The sequence below is a fragment of the Aquarana catesbeiana genome, linkage group LG05 (assembly GCF_042186555.1).
Source record: "Aquarana catesbeiana isolate 2022-GZ linkage group LG05, ASM4218655v1, whole genome shotgun sequence".
Classification (NCBI taxonomy): Eukaryota; Metazoa; Chordata; class Amphibia; order Anura; family Ranidae; genus Aquarana; species Aquarana catesbeiana.
The window spans coordinates 222,249,218-222,270,635 of record NC_133328.1 but is presented as its reverse complement, the minus strand read 5'-3'; the positions used below and the strand labels follow the sequence as shown (position 1 = coordinate 222,270,635).

General features: G+C 38.7%; 1 protein-coding gene across 2 annotated transcripts in view; it reads left to right on the top strand.

Moving 5' to 3' along the window:
* The window catches only part of ITGA9 (integrin subunit alpha 9), a 626,511-nt gene that overhangs the window by 426,822 nt on the left and 178,271 nt on the right, over positions 1 to 21,418 (top strand). For both annotated transcript variants that reach the window (XM_073630570.1, XM_073630571.1), the window contains exon 17: positions 10,270 to 10,346. In XM_073630570.1, coding sequence (XP_073486671.1) covers positions 10,270 to 10,346 — 77 coding nt within the window. The remainder of the gene's footprint in view (positions 1 to 10,269; positions 10,347 to 21,418) is intronic.

Genomic DNA, 21,418 nt, shown 5'->3' with positions numbered 1-21,418 from the left:
ATAGTAAATTAGAACACTTGCAGAATTGAGCGATAGTGAATTGTGGGGAAATTTATTTTATTACTATTTTTTTAAATTTTTTTTAATTATTTATTTTTATTTATTATATTATAATTTATGTTTTTGTGTTTCAAACTTTATCATACCCGGGATATCTACTAGACTCTGGTTTGGACAGATTTAAGTGTGTTATTGTTAAGATTTACAGACCTACAATATAAAACGCCAAATTTCCATGCAAAATAATTGTACCGCTTTCAGCACCTAAAATCCGAAATAATCATACCGCCAGGGAGGTTAATAAATATTTGTTTTTGGTTTTAACACCCCTTTATTTCAGCAGGCAGTTAAATGAAAACCTTCATGTGTAGTATATTATAGACAGACAAAACACATAGATAGATATACAGAGACTCTTACTGAAATAATCTCAAGTATTAGGCCTCATGCACATGGACGTTTTTACAGCTGCTTTTTTGAGCGTTTTTTGCAGCTTAAAAAGGCCTGTCTATGTTAGTCTTTGGCTTCATGCCCACCTAGGCGTTTTTGAGCTGCAAATGGCATAGGCGTTTTTCAGCTGTAAAAACGATCTAACGCTGATAAAAGCTCAAAAACGCTCAAAAACGTCATTCACCAACGTTTTTTAACGTTTTTAAACCACTGTAAAAAAAAAAAAAAGAAAAAAAAAAATTTTTGAAAAAAAAAACGCTAAAAAACGCTAACGCAGAAAAACGCTAAAAAATGCTAAAGAACACTATTACAAAAACGTTGAAAAAAGTAAAAAAAAATCACTGCAAAGATACTGGCATTTTCATAATGTTATTTTATCATCCTGTGTGCATGAGGCCTTAATTCAAGGAATTTTATGAGATGAGATACAAACTGTGCAGAGTTCGTAACAACTAATTTTGTTTGCATGTTTGGGGCAGTAAAACTGTATGTATAGTATCTCACAAAAGTGAGTACACCCCTCCCATTTTTGTAAATATTTTATTATATCTTTTCATGTGACGTCACTGAAGAAATGACACTTTTGTGTGTGTGGCTATTGCATCTAAAATGGAGACTGATTTTTAAAATGGCTTCTAAGGACATGTTGCTTTAACTTGTTTTTAGTAATAAAGTGATTGCTAACTGCTTAAGGCTGGAAAACTTTACTATATAAGGGAATAGATTGTAAAAAGATGCTGCGATTGGCAATAAAGCTGTTATGCGTCATGAGCCACCAGTGAACTTTTAGCCAATAAGATTCTGTCTGTTGATCTTATAAAAAGGTCACACATCCTGTGTCTGGGTGTGACTTCTGCTTTTTTCTCCGCATGTAAGCATCACCCATTTGTACCTTTACAACTGAAATAAATCTTCTTGCTTTCCATAATACTCTGAATTGTGACTAATCTTGGGTGAAGAGTTTTCCTGTCAACTTTGCTACAATGTACAATGTGCGCTGAGCACATGCACTCAACTTCTTTGGTCGACCATGGCAAGGCCTGTTCTGAGTGGAACCTGTCCTGTTAAACTGCTGTATGGTCTTGTCCACTGTGCTGCAGCTCAGTTTCAGGGTCTTGGCAATCTTCTTATAGCCTAGGCCATCTTTATGTAGAGCAACATATCTTTTTTTCAGATCCTCGGAAAGTTCTTTGCCATGAGGTGCCAAGTTGAACCTCCAGTGACCAGTATGAGAGAGTGAGATCGAAAACACCAAACTTAACACACCTGCTCCCCATTCACACCTGAGACCTTGTAATACTAATAAGTCACTGGACACCGGAGAGGGAAAATGGCTAATTGGGCCAATTTTGGAAATTTTCACTTAGGGATGTACTCACTTTTGTTGTCAGCGGCTTAGACATTAATGGCTGTGTGTTGAATTATTTTGAGGGGACAGCAAATTTACACTGTTATACAAGCTGTACACTCACTACTTTACATTGTAGCAAAGTGTAATTTCTTCAGACCTCTGCAGCAATGCCGGCAGCACTCATACGTCTATTTCCCAAAGACAACCTCTGGATATAACGCTGAGCATGTGCACTCAACTTCTTTGGTCGACCACGGCGAGACCTGTTCTGAGTGGAACCTGTCCTGTTAAACCACTGTATGGTCTTGTCCACTGTGCTGCAGCTCAGTTTCAGGGTCTTGGCAATCTTCTTATAGCCTAGGCAAAGTAGAGCAACAATTCTTTTTTTCAGATCCTCAGAGAGTTCTTTGCCATGAGGTGCCATGTTGAACTTCCAGTGACCAGTAGGAGAGAGTGTGAGCGAAAACACCAAACTTAACACACCTGCTCCCCATTGACACCTGAGACCTTGTAACACTAAGGGATGTACTGACCTTTGTTGCCAGTGGTTTAGACATTAATGGCTGTGTGTTGAGTTATTTTGATGGGACAGCAAATTTACACTGTTATGCAAGCTGTACACTCACTACTTTACATTGTAGCAAAGTGTCATTTCTTCAGTGTTGTCACATGAAAAGATATAATAAAATATTTTGAAAAATGTGAGGGGTGTACTCGCTTTTGTGATATACTGTGTGTGTATATTATATATTTGAGTAAATGCAAATTTGAAATGAACTGAGTGCTTTTCTAGGCAAAATGGCTTATTTTCATTAATTGAAACATGAAATTAAGCTGGTGAATAGATCAAAAATCAAACTATTGTTTTGCAATATTGTGATACATATTTTCTGCAGAGTTGTTCTGCTTTCTTAGAAGGAATGCAGGTTCAAAATACTACAGCCTAGGTGGTGGTTTGGAGATATGTTTTCCCAGTCTAATGTGGTGAAGCTTTGACTAAACAAATAAGTTATGTACAAACCAAAAAAATCTTAAAAATCATAAAAAATTAAAAGAATCACAGTTTACAAATCAAATAATTTTATTGAAAACTGTTTCCGTGACTATATGTGCCATTTGTGTAACATTTTTATATAGATGGCACAACAGTTGCACAGACCACCACTTGTGCAATTATTCACATTGATAATGTTTTGCTTACAGTAGTTTGCTGATGACAATTTACTGTCATGCTGGAAAATTTGTTTTATCTTACAAGTAATCGGTTATTTTATCATTTTTGTAAATGAAACAAGCCATTTATGGCACTGCTTTGTCAAATTTTCATCAAAATAGGCAGAAAATTGTCTCATTTTTGGGCAGCCTTAGGCTGACCATAGGCGGTTGGAATTTCAGCTGGTTCAGCAGTGACCGGCCGGGATTTGAACCATGTATGGGCAGGCTGAAAATACCCAAGTTGATCGATCAATGAACTTGGGTATAACCAGCCTGTTGGGTTTTACATGCAATTATTGCTAGCCACTATTACAGCTGCTAGCAGCAATCACTGTGTGCCATTGACAGAGTGATTTTCTTTCCTGCAACCACAGGAAAATAGCTTGATTCCCCCATCAACACTGACTCCCTCCTATGGAGCCATTGTGTTTTCCTGGTGCATTGCAGGAAAGAAAATCACTCTGTCTATGGCCAGCTTTAGTTGCATAGGGCAGATTTACTAAAGGCAACTACCCAGTGCACTTGGAAAGTACAGTTGCACTCATTTGCCCCAAAGCTTAGTGAATATGGTGAAGCTCTGCAGATTTCCATGCAGATCATCATGTGAAAGCAAAAGTCTTTTTTTATTTCCCTTGCACCTGATTGGGTATTTTTTTACAAAGCAAAGCTTTGCCACATTCACTAAGCTCTGGGGCAAATGAGTGCAATGGCACTTCCTAAGTGCTCAATCTATTTGCCTTTAGTAAATCCACCCTTAGTGTAAAGTACATCTGATGAAGAGCATTGTGTCTAAAGTTAAAAAAAAAACAGATGTTTTATGTAGGAAACACAAGATGTGCCTTTTTCAGATGTTGTTCAGTTTAGCTCTCTATTAATTATCTGACTGTTCCTTTACAAGAATAATGTAAGGAAATGATGACATATATCTAGTGGAGGATTTATTCTGAGTATCTGCTTCCAGTAAAATGAAGAAATAGTTCAAAAACACATGTTTAACTGTTGAAAAGATAAAGTATGTTTGGTATAAATGTCCAAATATTATAAAATTAGAACATTAAATTTAAAACCTAGATATCCTTTTTTTTAATCTGAAACACTGGTCAAGTCTGTGAAATATTGGATCAATTGAATAATTGCAGAAGCCACCATCAGCTTTAAATATAAGAAGTAAGCAGAAAAGAACTTCATGATCATACCAATAAGTTGATACATTAAGTAAATGATGCATATGATGTAAATAGTAATAACTGTTTTAAAGTCCAACTCTAGGCACAGGATCATTTTTCAAAAAGTATTCATATTTGCTATGATATATTGAATCCATCAGTGATTTCTTTCTGAAATAGCTGTTATTAAGCTTCCTGAGCTGGTTCCTGAAAGTATAGGGAGGATGCACATTTCCGGCTCTCTGCTGCACTGGAATAAGGTCTGTGATAAACACCAGTTATTGTGTTTCCACCCCCTCTCCCTGCTGTGCCATTCACAAAATACAGTACAGTGATTATGCTGGGGCTATGCTTTGTGAATGGAACAGCAAAAGGAGCAGACAGAGGCACAACACCGAAATTGGTGTCTATTGAAGACCCAGTTCCGATATAGCAGGGTGCCGGAAGTGTAGCTAGTGCTGTACTCATTGGCACTAGCTCAGTTGGATTTAGTAATAGCTATTTCATTGAGAAATCATTAAGGGAATCATCTAGTCATGAAACATATATATATATATATATATATATATATATATATATATATATATATATATATATATATATATATATATTTTTTTTTTTTTTTTTTTATGAAAAACACTGTTCCTGGAGTTGGGTTTTTAGCCACTAAAAATGAAATTTTAAGATTTTAAGTATGTATTACAAGTAAACTTAGGGAAAGATTAAAATGAATAGGCCTGTAGCCTGTCAGTGGCCTTGTTTTAAATGACATACTATGTTTCTGTATGTCCACAAGCAAACAAGATCTGTCGAGAAACACACAAACAGATCTTGTTTGCTTGTGGACATACAGTGCATCCAGAAAGTATTCACATCGCTTCACTTTTTTCCATATTTTGTTGTGTTACAGCCTTATTCCAAAGTGAATTAAATTCACTATTTCCCTCAAAATTCTACAAACAATACCCCATAATGACAATGTGAAAGAAGTTTGTTTAAAATCTTTGCAAATTTATTAAAAACAAAAAACTAAAAAATCACATGTACATAAGTATTCACAGCCTTTGCCATGACACTCAAAATTGAGCTCAGGTGCATCCTGTTTCCACTGATCATCCTTGAAATGTTTCTGCAACTTGATTGGAGTCCACCTGTGGTAAATTCAGTTGATTGGACATGTCTATATAAGGTCCCACAGTTAACAGTGCATGTCAGAGCACAAACCAAGCCATGAAGTCCAATGAATTGTCTGTAGACCTCCAAGACAGGATTGTATCAAGACACAGATCTTGGGAAGGATACAGAAACATTTCTGCAGCATTGAAGGTCCTAATGAGCACAGTGGCCTCGATCATTCATAAATGGAAGAAGTTTGGAACCACCAGGACTCTTCCTAGAGTGGGCCGCCCGACTAAACTGAGCGATCGGGGGAGAAGGGCCTTAGTCAGGGAGGTGACCAAGAACCTGATGGTCACTCTGACAGAGCTCCAGCATTTCTCTGTGGAGAGAGGAGAACCTTCTAGAAAAACAACCATCTCTGCAGCACTCCACCAATCAGGCCTGGGTGGTAGAGTGGCCAGATGGAAGCCACTCCACACGAAAAGACACAAGACAGCCTGCCTGGAGGTTGCCAAAAGGCACCTGAAGGACTTGCAGACCATGAGAAACAAAATTCTCTGGTCTGATGAAGCAAAGATTGAACTCTTTGGCCTGAATGGATGTCTGGATGAAACCAGGCACCGCTCATTACCTGGCCAATACAATCCCTACAGTGAAGCATGGATGTGGCAACATCATGCTGTGTGAATGTCTTTCAGCGCAAGGAACTGGGGGACTAGTCAGGATTGATGCAGCAAGGTACAGAGACATCCTTGATGAAAACCTGCTCCAGATCGCTCTGGATCTCAGACTGGGGTGAAGGTTCATCTTCCAACAGGACAACGAGCCTAATCACACAGCCAAGATAACAAAGGAGTGGCTATGGGACAACTCTGTGAATGTCCTTGAGTGGCCCAGCCAGAGCCCAGCTTTGAACCCAAGAGGTCCTGCAAAGAAGAATGGGAGAAACTGCCCAAAAATAGGTGTGCCAAGCTTGTAGCATCATACTCAAAAAGACTTGAGGCTGTAATTGGTGCCAAAGGTGCTTCATGTTTTTTATTTTTAATACATTTGCAAAGATTTCAAACAAACGTCTTTCACATTATCATTTTGGTGTATTGTAATGAATTGAATTAATTTTGGAATAAGGCTGTAACATAACAAAATGTGGAAAAAGTGTAACGCTGTAAAGCACTGTATACCAGCCTGCTCTATATGGGATATCCCACAGCTTCAGAAATCTGTCTTTATTGTGTTTGGTGGCAAGAGACTCTGGGAAAGGATCCAAGATCTTGTGGTAAGGAGTATCAAGACATTAGGGGCCTGTTTGTGTGGAAGATTGTGCCATAATGTTCAAGCACACTTAGCAAATTTGCACATTGTGGTGCTTACTTTCTCCAGTGATGCCACAGCCAAAGTCACCCTCTTCACAGGTGCTTTCTTCTTCCCTTTGTCTTATTCTGGGTTAGGAGTCTTCAGTCATCTTGATTGGCCAGGTTGTGAAGATGTAACTCCCCATTATGTATGGCTCAGTGAACACTCAGAAAAATTATAACAGAAGAGACCAACAGAGTCTTCTCTGTCATAAAAAGCCTACCCATCAGCAATTTTTTTAGGAGTTTACCTCTGCTTTAAGCAGGTTTGAGTTTATTGGCAGTTGCAGTCCATTGTGTTCCTCTTGACTGCAGGTGTTGGGAAAGTCTGCATGGGTAGTGCACTAGAGGAGTGGTGCTCCCCAGAGGGACAGTCAGAGGCCTTGCCAAAAAAGTAATTACCAGTATTACCATTCAGCCAACATAGTACGTGCTAAGTGCTCTATTCAGGTTTATTCTATAGATGAGTGCAGTAGAAAGTAATAGCTATTCACCTGGTTTGTTCTGAAATTAGAGTGGAAATCTTTTGTTTAAAAAGTCCTAGCAAGGATTGACTTGTTACTGTAAATTATTTGCTTTTGGGAACTGTGAATTTGGCCATGACCTAGATTGTTTATATGAAATTTGGAAGCTTGCAGTAAAGATTATCACATCTTATAACCTTTGGGTGGGTTTCCTTTATGACATTCTTCTGCTGATATATCCTCATGTCATATATACTAATACATTGGGGTTGAGTTATCAAAGGCATATAGGGTGTTTACTTTGCAAGGGAATTTGGTGAATGTGGTGAAATTTCAATTTGCAAAGAATGCCCAATTACGTGCATGAAAAAAAACAAAAAAACAGCATTTTAATTTGCATGTGATTGCATGATGGAAGTCAGCAGAACTTTACCTCATTCACCAAGCTCAGGGTAATGGATAGTACCCTTGCAAAGTACAACCTCCCTTCCAAAATGAACAGACTATTTACTTTAAGCAAATCACCCCATTAAATTAAAGTAGTGGTGTACTGCCCAAGTTAGCATATGTGGGAAAAACAAGCAGAAAGATCTACAATGGGCAAGAAACGGAAGACCTCCTTTCCTTATTCTGCTATCAGGAAGGAGCCTTATTTTATGATTATTATTGTATTTTTTTCAATGATATACCCTATACACAGATATTATTCTATTTATCTGTGGTTTGAGGATATAACTAAATCAAAATTGTACAGATATTATGTTTAAAGTTTAACATTAATGATTCCAGGCAAAAATCTGGCATAAGGTACAAATTGCTGAACATTCTGCATGGACTAATGCCAATCTGATGAACAATGAGATGGCTTGACAATCTTGTGACTGTGTACAGCAGAATTTTTAAAACTGCTTAATTAGCTTTACTCAGCAATAATAAATGGCAAGAATATAGCTAGACAAATCACTTTATTTGATTGCTGTTTGTGAGAACTCAATCTGGAAGAAAATTAGCAGGTTTTGTGGAAAGTAGGAACATTTCAACTTGAGCTGTATAGTGATAAGGTAGTCTGAGTGTACTTTTTGGGCAACAGATATTGAGAATTGATGAGCTGTTTGTTAGTTGACCTGACCATCAGTCATTGAGGACTGGGGACAGAAAGGAGGGCTTACACCTGGAACCCTCATAAATTGGCAGATACCATCTACTGAAATGAAGATAGAGCCAATAACGAAGTCACTGCCAAAAAGATTTTTCAGTAAAAGTTGCAGATTATTTAAGAATATGAACAATTCACATTGTGGATATGAAACACTTCCTTTCTTTCAGCTCATCTTGGATTGTGCAGAAACCTAACAGCTTTGCTTTTCTAAGCAATAGGATATCCACTTAACTTTTGGCTTAGTTTAATTTTTCGGTAGCATTTTTCATCGTAATTAAATTGCACAGTAAACTCAGAGTGACTGAAGTTTTGGGAGCCAGAACAAAATTACACACAAGACGTTAAAGTACTGCCAGCACATGAAACAGAATATTAGCTGGTGCTCATTGCAGTTTCCAAATAGATTAAAGTGGAACTTGACTCAAAAAATTTACTTTCCTACCCTCCAACCCCCCCTTTTTATTTTGCTGTTTATTTGCCTATTTTTCATTGTTCACATTCTGGCCTGCCCCCCTCCTTTATTCTGGCCTGGGTCAGAATGACGTGCTGCGTTCCTGGAGCCTCCCGGGATATGTGACGTGCATTGGCTCCAATTCATGAAAGAAGCAGAGGGCAGGCCTGTCAGTGCCTCATTGGGAGGTGGCTGACTAAACTTAGAAGAAGCAGCCTCCCTCAGAGGACATTATGGACCAAGATGAAGCAGATCAAACCAGGAAAATGCAAATTCTGCTGGGTGTGTAAGTATCTGAAATAAAGAGGGGCTCCAGTCAGTTTTATGAAAATTAACAGCCAGCAACTACAAAAACTGTGGTTGCTGACTTTTAAAGTGGCTGTAAACCTCAGACATGACATATGAACAAAACATATCCCTCTGTAATGTGTGTGTGTCTATCCAGAGCACTAAGTGTCATTTCTGTCCATTGCCTCATTCCTCTGCTATTAGCATGAATCACTTCTGACAAGTATTCCTGACACCAAGAGAAAAATGGAGATGGGAGGGAGCTCCAGCTGATTGATAGCCTCAGCTCTGTTCCTGTGTGCTGTGTGAAGGGGGTGTGTCCCTTCCCTCCAATCAGCAATCAGAGCTCTCTTCACTGCTGTAACTTCAGCTCTCCGCTACCTGCTTATGAGAGCTTAGAGATACTGTGTAAATTCTGCACTTTAAATGGCTGTAGGGGAAAGATGGATAAACAGGTACAACTCATATAGGAGGATTTTACTAAACACTCACTTGTACCAGGATCCAGCACTGTGCAAACCCAGGGGGGGGGGGGGCATCTTTGGTCCTCTATGCCAGCATCTTAGCTATGGGCACTCGACTGTGACAACTCAACTGTTGTCCCACAGTCATCTGGGACCTGTGACATGTGCCAGAGCACTGCAGGGAGAGGGGGGGGGGCGTCGGCTATCTGAGCAGAAGTGGAAGCGGGTACCGGTTAAAACCTGCCCCCCCCCGGAAAAAAAAACAACGATAAGAGGAGTGGGGGAGGAGGCCTTAAAGTGAAACTTCCCCTTTTGAGCGGAGTTCTGCTTTAAGGACAAACGAGCATCTGGTAAGTGGGGGGTTAAAGTTCCCCTTCATTAATCCATACAATTATCACTGAATGCTGGTCCAAACATCTATTTCATCTAAGGAATCATTTTGAAATATTCTAATTTCTTACATTTTTACATTAGTAAGGAATTTTCTTTTCAGAAATGGTAAGCTCATTTTGAGTTGCATTCAGCTTCGAATGAATTTGTTCAGTGGACATGACTGTTAGTAGTGCTCGCTGATCTCTATGTAGATGCTAATCACATTAAAATGAAACTTTTAAAAGTCAGTCATACATTTAAGTCATCAGGGCATGTTTTCCACTGAAAGTCAATTCATCACTTACTCTGAATGTTCAGTGAAGCTTCAGCACCTCCCGATAAGCATTCACCGAGTCTTATTTATAGTGTTATTTGAACTACTGTTAATAATGTAGTCTGTTTTATTTTTTTTTTGTAGACGTTCTTTGAAAGGAATTGTCGCTCCGATGACTGCCCTGCTGATTTAAATCTAAAAGGCCAACTATTGCTGTCTAGGTAAGTGCTGCATTATTCTGTGATTTATATCTGTTTAAGGACATCTAAAGCAATGATGGTTAGTGAACATAGTCATAGGGGTGCTTTGCCTATAGTATGAAATGTATCTTTCATACTAAATGACTTCATAGCATCTAAATCATTCCTTTCATTCCCATCGCTTAGAGAAAAATATGATCTACCAAACTCTGAGATATTTAGATATCTCCAAATCAAAAATTTCTATACACCATTCCTAAAGGGGGATACACCATTATCCCAATTATCCATTTTTGAATCAATCTGTACAAAAGATCCATTAGCTAAAGGTACAATTTCATCACTTTATAATCAATTATATGGAGTAGTAAATCTTAATAGACCCTCTTACGTTCAGAGGTGGGAGGAGGACCTGGGACGAACTTTAGAAGACACGGACTGGTCTAATATATGGCTCACATCTAAGTCATCTTCACCCAACATCTTAGCACTGGAGACAAATTATAAAGTCCTAACTCGCTGGTACCTTGTACCCGCTAGAGTGGCAAAATATTCACCTAATACCTCAACTCTTTGTTTTCGAGGATGCCCAGAAATAGGCACATATTTACACATATGGTGGACGTGCCCAGTAATCCAAACCTTCTGGAAGGAAGTCTTCGTGATTGCATCTAAAATATTTTAAAAAATAATACAACCAGATCCATATATAACTTTACTTAATCTAAAACCGGAATGGTTAACACTCTCTCAATTCAAACTTATGATCCAACTAATAACGGCTGCAAAACAAACAGTGGCCAAGGCATGGAAATCTCCTACATTGGTACTAGCAGAAACAATTCACAGAATGAATAATACAATGTCCCATGCTAAGATGGTAGCCATCGATCAAAATCAAATTCCAAAATTTGAAAAACTTTGGCATCCTTGGATAAAACAACAGTTCCTGTCAAATTTCAATGACTCTGTCCTGTTGCCATGGTAACAGATTAAATGACTTACAGAGACACCCATTCTAAGGCTTCAAAGAGAACTAAAAAGAATAATAAACTGACGAGCGGGACAACCTTGTGGACCATACCTCTACCTTTCTACCCTTTTTCTTCTTTCTCTTTCCTTTTCTCCACCTTACGATTAAAGCTCATTATCAGAATTTATTTGACCTATATACACTCTACCTGTAAACAATATGTATAGTAGGTATAAATCATTTAAATACCTACAAAAGCAACTAAGGAAATTATATATATCTTTAATTTAGGTTTACGTGAACCCAATGTTTAATATTTGAAATTTCATGATATTTACCTATATAAACCCTACTGTAAAACAATGAGCTTACTTTATAGATCCTTGTAAACTTACTTTATGTATCTTTATAATATTGTATACTCAATAAACTTCTTTTGACAAGGAAATGTATCTTTCATAAATTGTAAGGCTGCTTTCACACTGAGGCGCTTTACAGGCGCTATAGCGCTAAAAATATCGCCTGTATGCACCGCTCCTACAGCGCCCCTGCCCATTGAAATGAATGGGCAGTTCCGCCGAAGAGCCGGGCGCATTTAACCCTTTTTCGGCCATTAGCGGGGGGTTAAAAGCGCCCCACTAGTGGCAAAAAGTGAAAAAAAATAGCAGCGCTTTACCGCCAACGTCTCCAATGCCCCAGTGTGAAAGTAGCCTTAGGTGTATACACAGCTCCTACAGCGCCTCAAAGATGCGACTTGCAGGACTTTTTTTGGCATCCTGCCAGCGCACTGCTCCAGTGGCCCTCGGGCTTTCACACTGGAGTGAGAGGAGAGGCTCTTTACAGGCGCTATGCAGGCGCTATTTTTAGCGCTATAGTGCCTGTAAAGTGCCTCAGTGTGAAAGCAGCCTTACTAAATCATTCATTATAATCATTCAATATGATCTTTTATGGCAAGAAGAATATATTACTATTAAAGTTACTATGTTATGTTAGATGTTTCCGTGAATATTTTGAAAGCAAAGACATGAGTCTGAACAGAGATTAAGGTTAACTGACAGAAATAGTTAAATAAAGGCAAATAGAGGTGCCTTTAATTTTCTTATCAAGCACCCCAAAAGCCCCAAAACTGTGGATGTTTAACCGCTTCAGCCCTGGAAGATTTTACCCCCTTCCTGACCAGAGCACTTTTTGCGATTTGGCACTGCGTCGCTTTAACTGACAATTGCGCGATGTTGCACCCAAACAAAATTGACATCCTTTTTTCCCACAAATAGAGCTTTCTTTTGGTGGTATTTGATCACCTCTGCGGTTTTTAAGTGACAATTTTGAAAAAAAAGCAATATTTTTTACTTTTTGCTATAATAAATATCCCCCAAAAAATATATAAAAAAAACAATTTTTTTCCTCAGTTTAGGCCAATATGTATTCTTCTACATATTTTTGGTAAAAAAATCGCAATAAGCGTATATTGATTGTTTGCGCAAAAGTTATAGCGTCTACAAAATAGGGGATAGTGTTATGGCATTTTTATTATTAATCTTTTTTTTTAACTAGAAATGGCAGTGATCTGCTATTTTTATCAGGACTGCGACCTTATGGCAGACACATCGGACACTTTTGACACTATTTTGGGACCATTGTCATTTATACAGCGATCAGTGCTATAAAATGCACTAATTACTGTGTATATGACACTGGCAGGGAAGGGGTTAACCACTAGGGGGCGATCAAGGGGTTAGGTGTGTCCTAGGGAGTGATTCTAACTGTGGGGGGATGGGCTTCTACTCACATGACAGCGATGACTGCTCCTGATGACAAGGAGCAGTCATCGCTGTCATGTCACAAGGCAGAATGGGGGAATTCCTTGTTTACATAGGCACTTCCCCGTTCTGCGGTTCCGTGACACGATCGCCGGGAGACTGCGGACATCAAGTCCACCAGTCCCGTGGGCATGGTTACCCTGTACACGTGCATGCACCCACTAGCCTCGCCAATTAAAGGGGATGTACAGGTTCGCCCATTTGCCCACTGCTGCCATTGTGCTGATATATATCGGCATGCGGCGGTCGGCAAGTGGTTAAAGTGGTTGTAAAGTCAGAAGGTTTTTTATCTTAATGCATTTTAACCTCATTAAAAGTCCCAGGGCGACGCGCTCTTTTTTTTTGCATATGTATATAGTGATGGAGGTGTATCACTGGTGACTGCAGACCTTTTATTTTTTGCAACTTTTTTGAATGACAGCAATTTGGCTTGGATCGTTGTTGAATATTTTATTTGGGTATAGCTGGGCCTCCTTATTGGTCACACTGGACTGAAGGACTATTTCCTCTCATAGTTAAACAACCCTTGTATGGCTGTTTGCTGTTCTCCATTCAATATCTTAGGTGGATACATTAGGATACCCGTCGTTATGAGCCAACAGTCGGCTCTTTTGGATCCTCGTGATGTGATTTGCTCTTGCTTTGAGCCACCCTTTCCTTTATTGGAAATTTTCCCTTTTTGACCACTTGTTGAACAAGGTTGACTCTCTTGCAAGATAGTGAGACCTTTTCCTTTTCTTGCAATCAAATCCCCAATGTGTCCTGAAGAAGCTTAACAGCGAAACACGTTGACGCACTAGGGCTCACATCATATATTATGTATCTTTATATATATGATTTTTAACCTTTTTTCATTGTCCCCTTTCATACCATATGTATATTTACATCTATGTTTCAATAAATATTAATATTTTTTCATATCCTTATTGTTTACTATGCCTTTAAAGTCCGACCTTGGGCATGCATCTAACTCATACCTCAGGTGTGGGTTATTCAATCCTTTGCCACTAAGCCTTATATTAAAAATGATTGGAATTAAAGTAGAACCAAAGGCAACACTTTTTTTTTTCATTTTAAAAAAGACTAAGGGAGGGTTGTAACCTCTGTCAGTTTTTTCTTTTTGCCATATGTATCCCATTGGGGAGATTTCCCTTCACTTCTTGTCCCAAAGGCAAAACATGAAGTGAAATGAAATCCCTCCAAAATGAGGGAATCCCTGATTGTCCCTCTGTCGATCGACTTGTGTACAACCAGTCTGTCTGTTTTTTTCCTGAGTGATCAGTGCCGTTGGCCAGAGCCGCCAACACTGATCATTGTATTCTGATGCAATGGGGTAAGCTTCCTACTGTCAGAATACACAAGCTCAGCAGGAATTATTCCCCTGTCCACATTGAATGTGTGGATGGGGGAATTGGCCCTTTTTTTTGTTCAACCCTCTGGTTGAACGAAAACAAAAAAAGTGAGTAAGATTGGCGCCAACCTAAAAGTGAAAAAATAAATTAAAATATGACAATAAAAAATATGAAGCTGCCCCTTTAAGTGAATAATCACCTCATAATAATAAAAAATGTAAAAGTAAGGCACTACCACACGACCAAAAAATGTAAATAAAATGCCATCAGTCAGAAAAATCAATCCATTTAAGAAAATGATAAAAATAATAAAAAGTCCATAGATAATAGTCCTTATAAACTCCAACCACCGTGCCTTCTGAAAAAAAGTGCTTAAATGATGCCTTCAATTCGTGCTCCACCACTTGTTTTACAGACTGGACCCTAACCAGCAATACATAATGAGTGCGCCTTCGATAACTTGGGGTATTAACCGTTTTCGAGTAGCAGTTGAAAAGGTCCACACACGTGTTGCCTAAAGGAAAGACCAGCAACTTGCCTCAAAGATTCCTTTTCTCTCAACCCAGCAGCCCAGACCCAGAAAAGATGTAAAGTTTCCAAAATAATGTAATTCCTTTTTCTTTTAATAAATAGAACAAATTATAAACAATATTGCACTTACATTTTATGGTGGTCAGGCCAGCACCAACTTAGACAGCCTGGTTTGTATTTAATCCCGCAGGCCGCTCAGACGAGCCGGTGTGGGTTCCATCGATCAGAAGTGCTATCCAAACCCAACAGGAAGTGATGTCACATACCTGCTTGAGCTTCCTGATGACGCTGGTATGCAAAATGCATTGAGGCTGTGCGACCGCCATCTGTGATGTCACTTTCTGTTGGTTTTGGATAGCACTTCTGATCGGTGAAACGCACGCCAGCTCGTCCGAGCGGCCTGCAGGAATAAATACAAAACAGGCTGTCTATGTTGGTGCTGACCTGAGCACCATAAAATGTAAGTGCAATATTGTTTTTAATTCGTTCTATTTAAAAAAAAATGGAATTACACTATTTTGAAAACGTTACATCTTTTTTGGGTCTGGGCTGTTGGGGAGAGAGAAAAGGAATCTGTGAGGCCAGTGGCTGGTCTTTTCCATTAAGCAACACGTGTGTGGACCTTTTCAACTGCTACTTGAAAACGGGTAATACCCCAAGTTATCAAAAGCGCATTCATTATGTATTACTGGTACATGTCCATTATGTATACACTAGCTGTGGTGCACGAATTGAAGGCATCATTTAAGCACTTTTTTTCAGAAGGCACAGTGGTTGGAGTTTATAAGGACTACTAATAATGGACTTTTTATTATTTTTATCATTTTCTTAAATGGATTGATTTTGTTGAATGATGGCATTTTATTTACATTTTTTGGTTGTATAAAAAAAATGGTTGTTGAAAAAAAACAGCGGTATTAAACCCAAATCCAAAAATGTTTGTTTTCACCTGGTGATCTGGCCAGTAACATACCTCCTGTATTATAGTGGAAAAGGGAACAACAGCAGACAGTGGCATTGTTAGTCTGGAGAGAGAGCAGTGTTAAATGTACTAACAAATGCACTAAATACACTAACAAATGCAAGCCAAACTCCAGCTCACACTTTATAATCAATTACAGCAAGCAGTTTAATTTCCTTTTGGGATAAAGGTTTTGCATGAATAAATAAAAGCTGATGATTGTAAGCACCTCTGTCAGTGATGAATGATTTGTCTCATCCCTATAAACTGGTACACCGGAAAAAGTGCTTGATCTCTTGTTAAACAACAGACTTACTGGCCAGATCACTAGATGAAAATGGAAGAAAGAAAGCCTAAAAAGAAAAAATGAATGCAGCTATCACATCTAAGAATTGGTAAGCTGCAATATAATAAATGTTTGCTTTTGAGTTTAATACAGCTTTAAAACATGGAATATCAACAATTATGATCTCTAAATATATGTATAATGAGTAATCAATCATGTCTTAAATATACCTCATCACAACCTAACCACAATAAATGTATTCCTCTTGGATGCTCAGATCTAAATCTGATTGTATCAAACCTACTGAACAACAACACATTGCTATAAATAAGTAAACATATATCATATATATAGTATTACTGTACTGTATATACAATATCTCACAAAAGTGAGTACACTCACATTTTTGTAAATATTTTATTGTCACATGAAAAGATATAACACTGAAGAAATGAAACTTTGCTACAGTGTAAAGTAGTGAGTGTACACCTTGTATAACAGTGTAAATTAGCTGTCCTCAAAATGACTCAACACACAGCCATTAATGTATAAACCGCTGGCAACAAAAGTGAGTACATCCCTAAGTGAAAATGTCCAAATTGGGCCCAATTAGCCATTTTCCCTCTCCAGTATCATGCGACTCATTAGTGTTACAAGGTCTCAGGTGTGAATGGGGAGCAGGTATGTTAAATTTGGTGTTATCGTTCTCACTCTCTCATACTGGTCACTGGAAGTTCAACATGGCACCTCATGGCAAATAACTCTTTGAGGATCAGAAAAAAAGAATTGTTGCTCTACATAAAGATGGCCTAGGCTGTAAGAAGATTGCCAAGACCCTGAAACTGAGCTGCAGCATGGTGGCTGTGATGGATCCAATCCCACACTCAGCTGAGTGCTTCCGTCAGTAATACCACTTCCTCCAGTCTAACCATCACAGAGATATTATTATAGTTGCATTGCATACAAGTCTAGCCGAAAATAGCTTGTAGAATCTTGAATGCTTTATTAGACAGAATACAGCCTTTTTATACACATTTAACACAAGGGGTTAGATAACAAGGTAGGGCTGACTCATGGATACTTCCCCCCCTCCCCTCTAGCAAAACTTAAAAGACAATAATATAATTAACATGTTAATTAGCACAACACTTAAGGCAGCCCTGGTGACCAGACAGTTCGTCTGCGCAGGTCAATGTGATCAGCTCTTTCAAGAATCATGCATTGTTCAGAATTAACAACCAAGAATAGTCTTTGGGCAAGTCTCTCAAAAATGTAACAAAAAAAGATTAATATAGCAATACCAAATAACAGGGTGAATGTGGACAGAAAAAGGTCCTTGCAGCCAGTGTCCGCGACAGTGGCCAAGACCATACAGCAGTTTAACAGGACAGGTTCCACTCAGAACATGCCTTGCTATGGTCGACCAAAGAAGTTGAGTGCACATGCTCAGCGTCATATCCAGAGGTTTTCTTTGGGAAATAGACGTATGAGTGCTGCCAGCATTGCTGCAGAGGTTGAAGGGCTGGGGGGGGTTAGCCTGTCAGTGCTCAGACCATACGTTGCACACTGCATCAAACTGGTCTGAATGGCTGTCGTCCCAGAAGGAAGTCTCTTCTAAAGATGATGCACAAGAAAGCCCGCAAACAGTTTGCTGAAGACAAGCAGACTAAGGACATGGATTACTGGAACTATTTCCTGTGGCCTGATGAGACCAAGATAAACTTATTTGGTTCAGATTGTGTCAAGCGTGTGTGGCGGCAACCAGGTGAGGAGTACAAAGACAAGTGGGTATTGCCTACAGTCAAGCATGGTGGTGGGAGTGTCATGGTCTTGGGCTGCATGAGTGCTGCACTGGGGAGCTACAGTTCATTGAGGGAACAATGAATGCCAACATCTACTGTGACATACTAAAGCAGAGCATGATCCCCTCCCTTCGGAGACCGCTGCCGCAGGGCAGTTTTCCAACATGATAACGACCCCAAACACACCTCCAAGATGACCACTGCCTTGCCAAAGAAGCTGAGGGTGTAGGTGATGGACTGGCCAAGCATGTCGCCAGACCTAAACCCTATTGAACATCTGTGGGGCATCCTCAAACGGAAGGTGGAGGAGCGCAAAGTCTCTAACATCCACCAGCTCCATGATGTCATCATGGAGGAGTGGAAGAGGACTCCAGTGGCAACCTGTGAAGCTCTGGTGAACTCCATGCCCAAGAGGGTTAAGGCAGTGCTGGAAAATAATGGTGGCCACACAAAATATTGAGACTTTGGGCCCAATTTGGACATTTTCACTTAGGGGTGTACTCACTTTTGTTGCCAGCGGTTTAGACATTAAAGGCTGTGTGTTGCATTATTTTGAGGGGACAGCAAATTTACACTGTTAAACAAGCTGTACACTCACTACTTTACATTGTAGCAAAGTGTAATTTCTTCAGTGTTGTCTAATGAAAAAATATAACAAAATATTTACAAAAATGTAAGGGGTGTGCTCACTTTTGTGAGATACTGTATGCATTGGGATTAGTGCAATGACATAGAAGGGCTGCAGAAATCAACGTAGAATGGTACGAGGAACAGTCTTTTTCACTTTAGTTACTTGAGGAATGCAGTGATGTCATCTGTGATGTCATTGACATTTTCTGTGAGCTTTAGCAGCACTGGACTCTGTCTTCCCCTGCAGGAACAGAATGCTGCAATGGTGATCTATTGCTTGCTGATAACAGCAAAAGAATCGGTCATGATTCCCTCAAAAATAAAAAAATAAATTTAATATTCTTATTAGCTCCGAAGTCCAAACAAACACATTGGACATCATCGATCAGTTGCCCATAAAGCTTGCACAATGAGATTCAGCATTTCAGCAAGAACAACCTGGAAAAACAAGGTTCGATACCATTTGCATAAACTTGCTTTATCATGTGCAGCATTAAAAATTTACACAAGGAAATCCTTTTTTTTACGCTTTTGTGATGTAATGTCAATGGGGCATGAATTGAAAGGTAAGTTTAGGATATTACTATTATGCTGTATTGAATAAAAATTGCACCATTTTTTTAATTCAGCAGATACTGACAATTATATTTTTGGGATGGATACCTGTAGTGTCACTTAATTATGTAAAAGCAGTATTAAAAATCACTGGAAAAGTCTAGAGTTTATGTATTATGCATTATTGGCAACTTTTGAAACACATTAGTTGAGCTTTAGGTTAAGCACGGAAGCCTTTTAAACCTGCATCACTAATAACTGTTAGCCAATAAAGGCTATCACTTAAACTTTACATTTTTGCATTGATCGATGGCTAACTTCAGGGCTAAACTATACTGAATATAACAGAAGCAAGTGCCTAGTTCTAAGTTATAGTTTATGAAATGTGACAATTTATCATAAAATTGCAGTACGCTTTGGCTCATTCACTTACAAGCTATTAGACTACAAATAAGTGTTTATGTACTTGGTATTATGCAGGCTGTGTGCTCAATGAAATCCATTTTAGAAGGGATGTTTTTGCATTCAGCAGAGACCACTTTATGACTTTGCAGTTAGTATGGAAGATTTATAGCAGATGCTGAAGTTGGCTGGCATGCTATGTATTTGTAGAATGAGCTATACATAACAGCAAGCTCAACCTTAGTTCTGTAAGAGGAAGAAATATCAGCTTGCTCCCCAGCAGTGTCCTTTTTTTCTCATTGAATGGATGAGTGATTACTTCCATGTGTCCTAGACCAGATTGAACCAAGCAACTCTTTTTAACTTGAAATACTGTATGATTGTTACTCATAACTAATAATCAACAAGTCACGCAGTCTGCTGTATTACCACATTCACATATCTTTCTAGCTATAGATACTGCACTCTGCATTATTTTGTGAGTGTTTTGTGATATATTACAACCTTACAGTTCTCATAAATGTCACTGCATTCTCATGCATACCAATCCATTTTATTCTATCAGTTTCATGTTGTTCCATACCCTGCAGGAGGTAACACCTGGCCTCTCTGCAGATATCATATTGTAGAAGTAGCTAGAGTTCTAGTTATATGCAAGTCTTTAAGTAAATCCACCAGTGAAAATAGTTGACCTGCTCTTTTATAAATGGGCCAAAAAATTATATTAATATACAGCAGAAATTGTGTTTTGGTAGCCTTACCAATAACAAGTTGACCAATAATATTCTTCTTTACCCACATAAAAAACAGTTCAGAACTGTTAATGGTCCTAAACTACTATGTTCAATAAATATCATTTAATATAAATGTGAACAATTTTAAACATTTTACTTGGTGGCTTTATGTGTAAGCTTTATCTTATGAACTATCATTGTTTGATGCTCGAACCCTATTATCCTAGCCAGCCACAAAGGTTTTAATTCTGAATATACATCACTTCCATTTTAACATTGAACAAGACCAAATGCTCAATTAGAATATCTTCACAGTAGGGGACAATAAGCCAAAGCTTGAGTCTAGCAGATGCAATGTCTGCAGCTACCAAAATGCTGGCTAGGCAGGTTTGAGACAGATTTGCCATGCAAGCACCACCCAGCTCGACAAAAGTCAATTTGAAAATTAACTGAGCTAGGTGGAAAATTATTGTCCAGACAGTGATTGCATTCTATCAGAATGAATTGTATAATATGAGAGAGTCATTAATATCTTGGGTCTCTTTGGGTCTGTACCAGTTATGGTAAGAGTGAGTGTTTGGGTTTAAACACTCCTAGGGGTTGATTTACTTAAGGCCAATAGACTGTGCACCTTGGAAAGTGCAATTGCACTCTGCAAGTGCAGTTGCTCCAGAGCCTAGTAAATGAGGTAAAGCTTCACTTTGCAAAGAATACCCAATCACATGCAAAGAAAATTAAAAAAACAGCATTTTTGCTTGCACATGATTGATTGATGAAAGTCAGCAGAGCGTCTGCTCATTTACTAAACTCTGGTGCAACTGCTCTTGCTGTGTGCAACTGCACTTTCCAAAGTGCACAGTCTTTTTGCCTTTAGTAAATCAACCCCCTAGTGTCATACTGAAGGAAAATATAGAGCCAAAAGTGTTATCAAGGATCAATTTCTTCCTCGGGAGGGTGTTTAGATGAAATATATACAAAATACACAAATCCTTTAAACAACATGCTTGGAGAATGCCTTAAAGTTGTGCATATGTTATAGAACAGTCT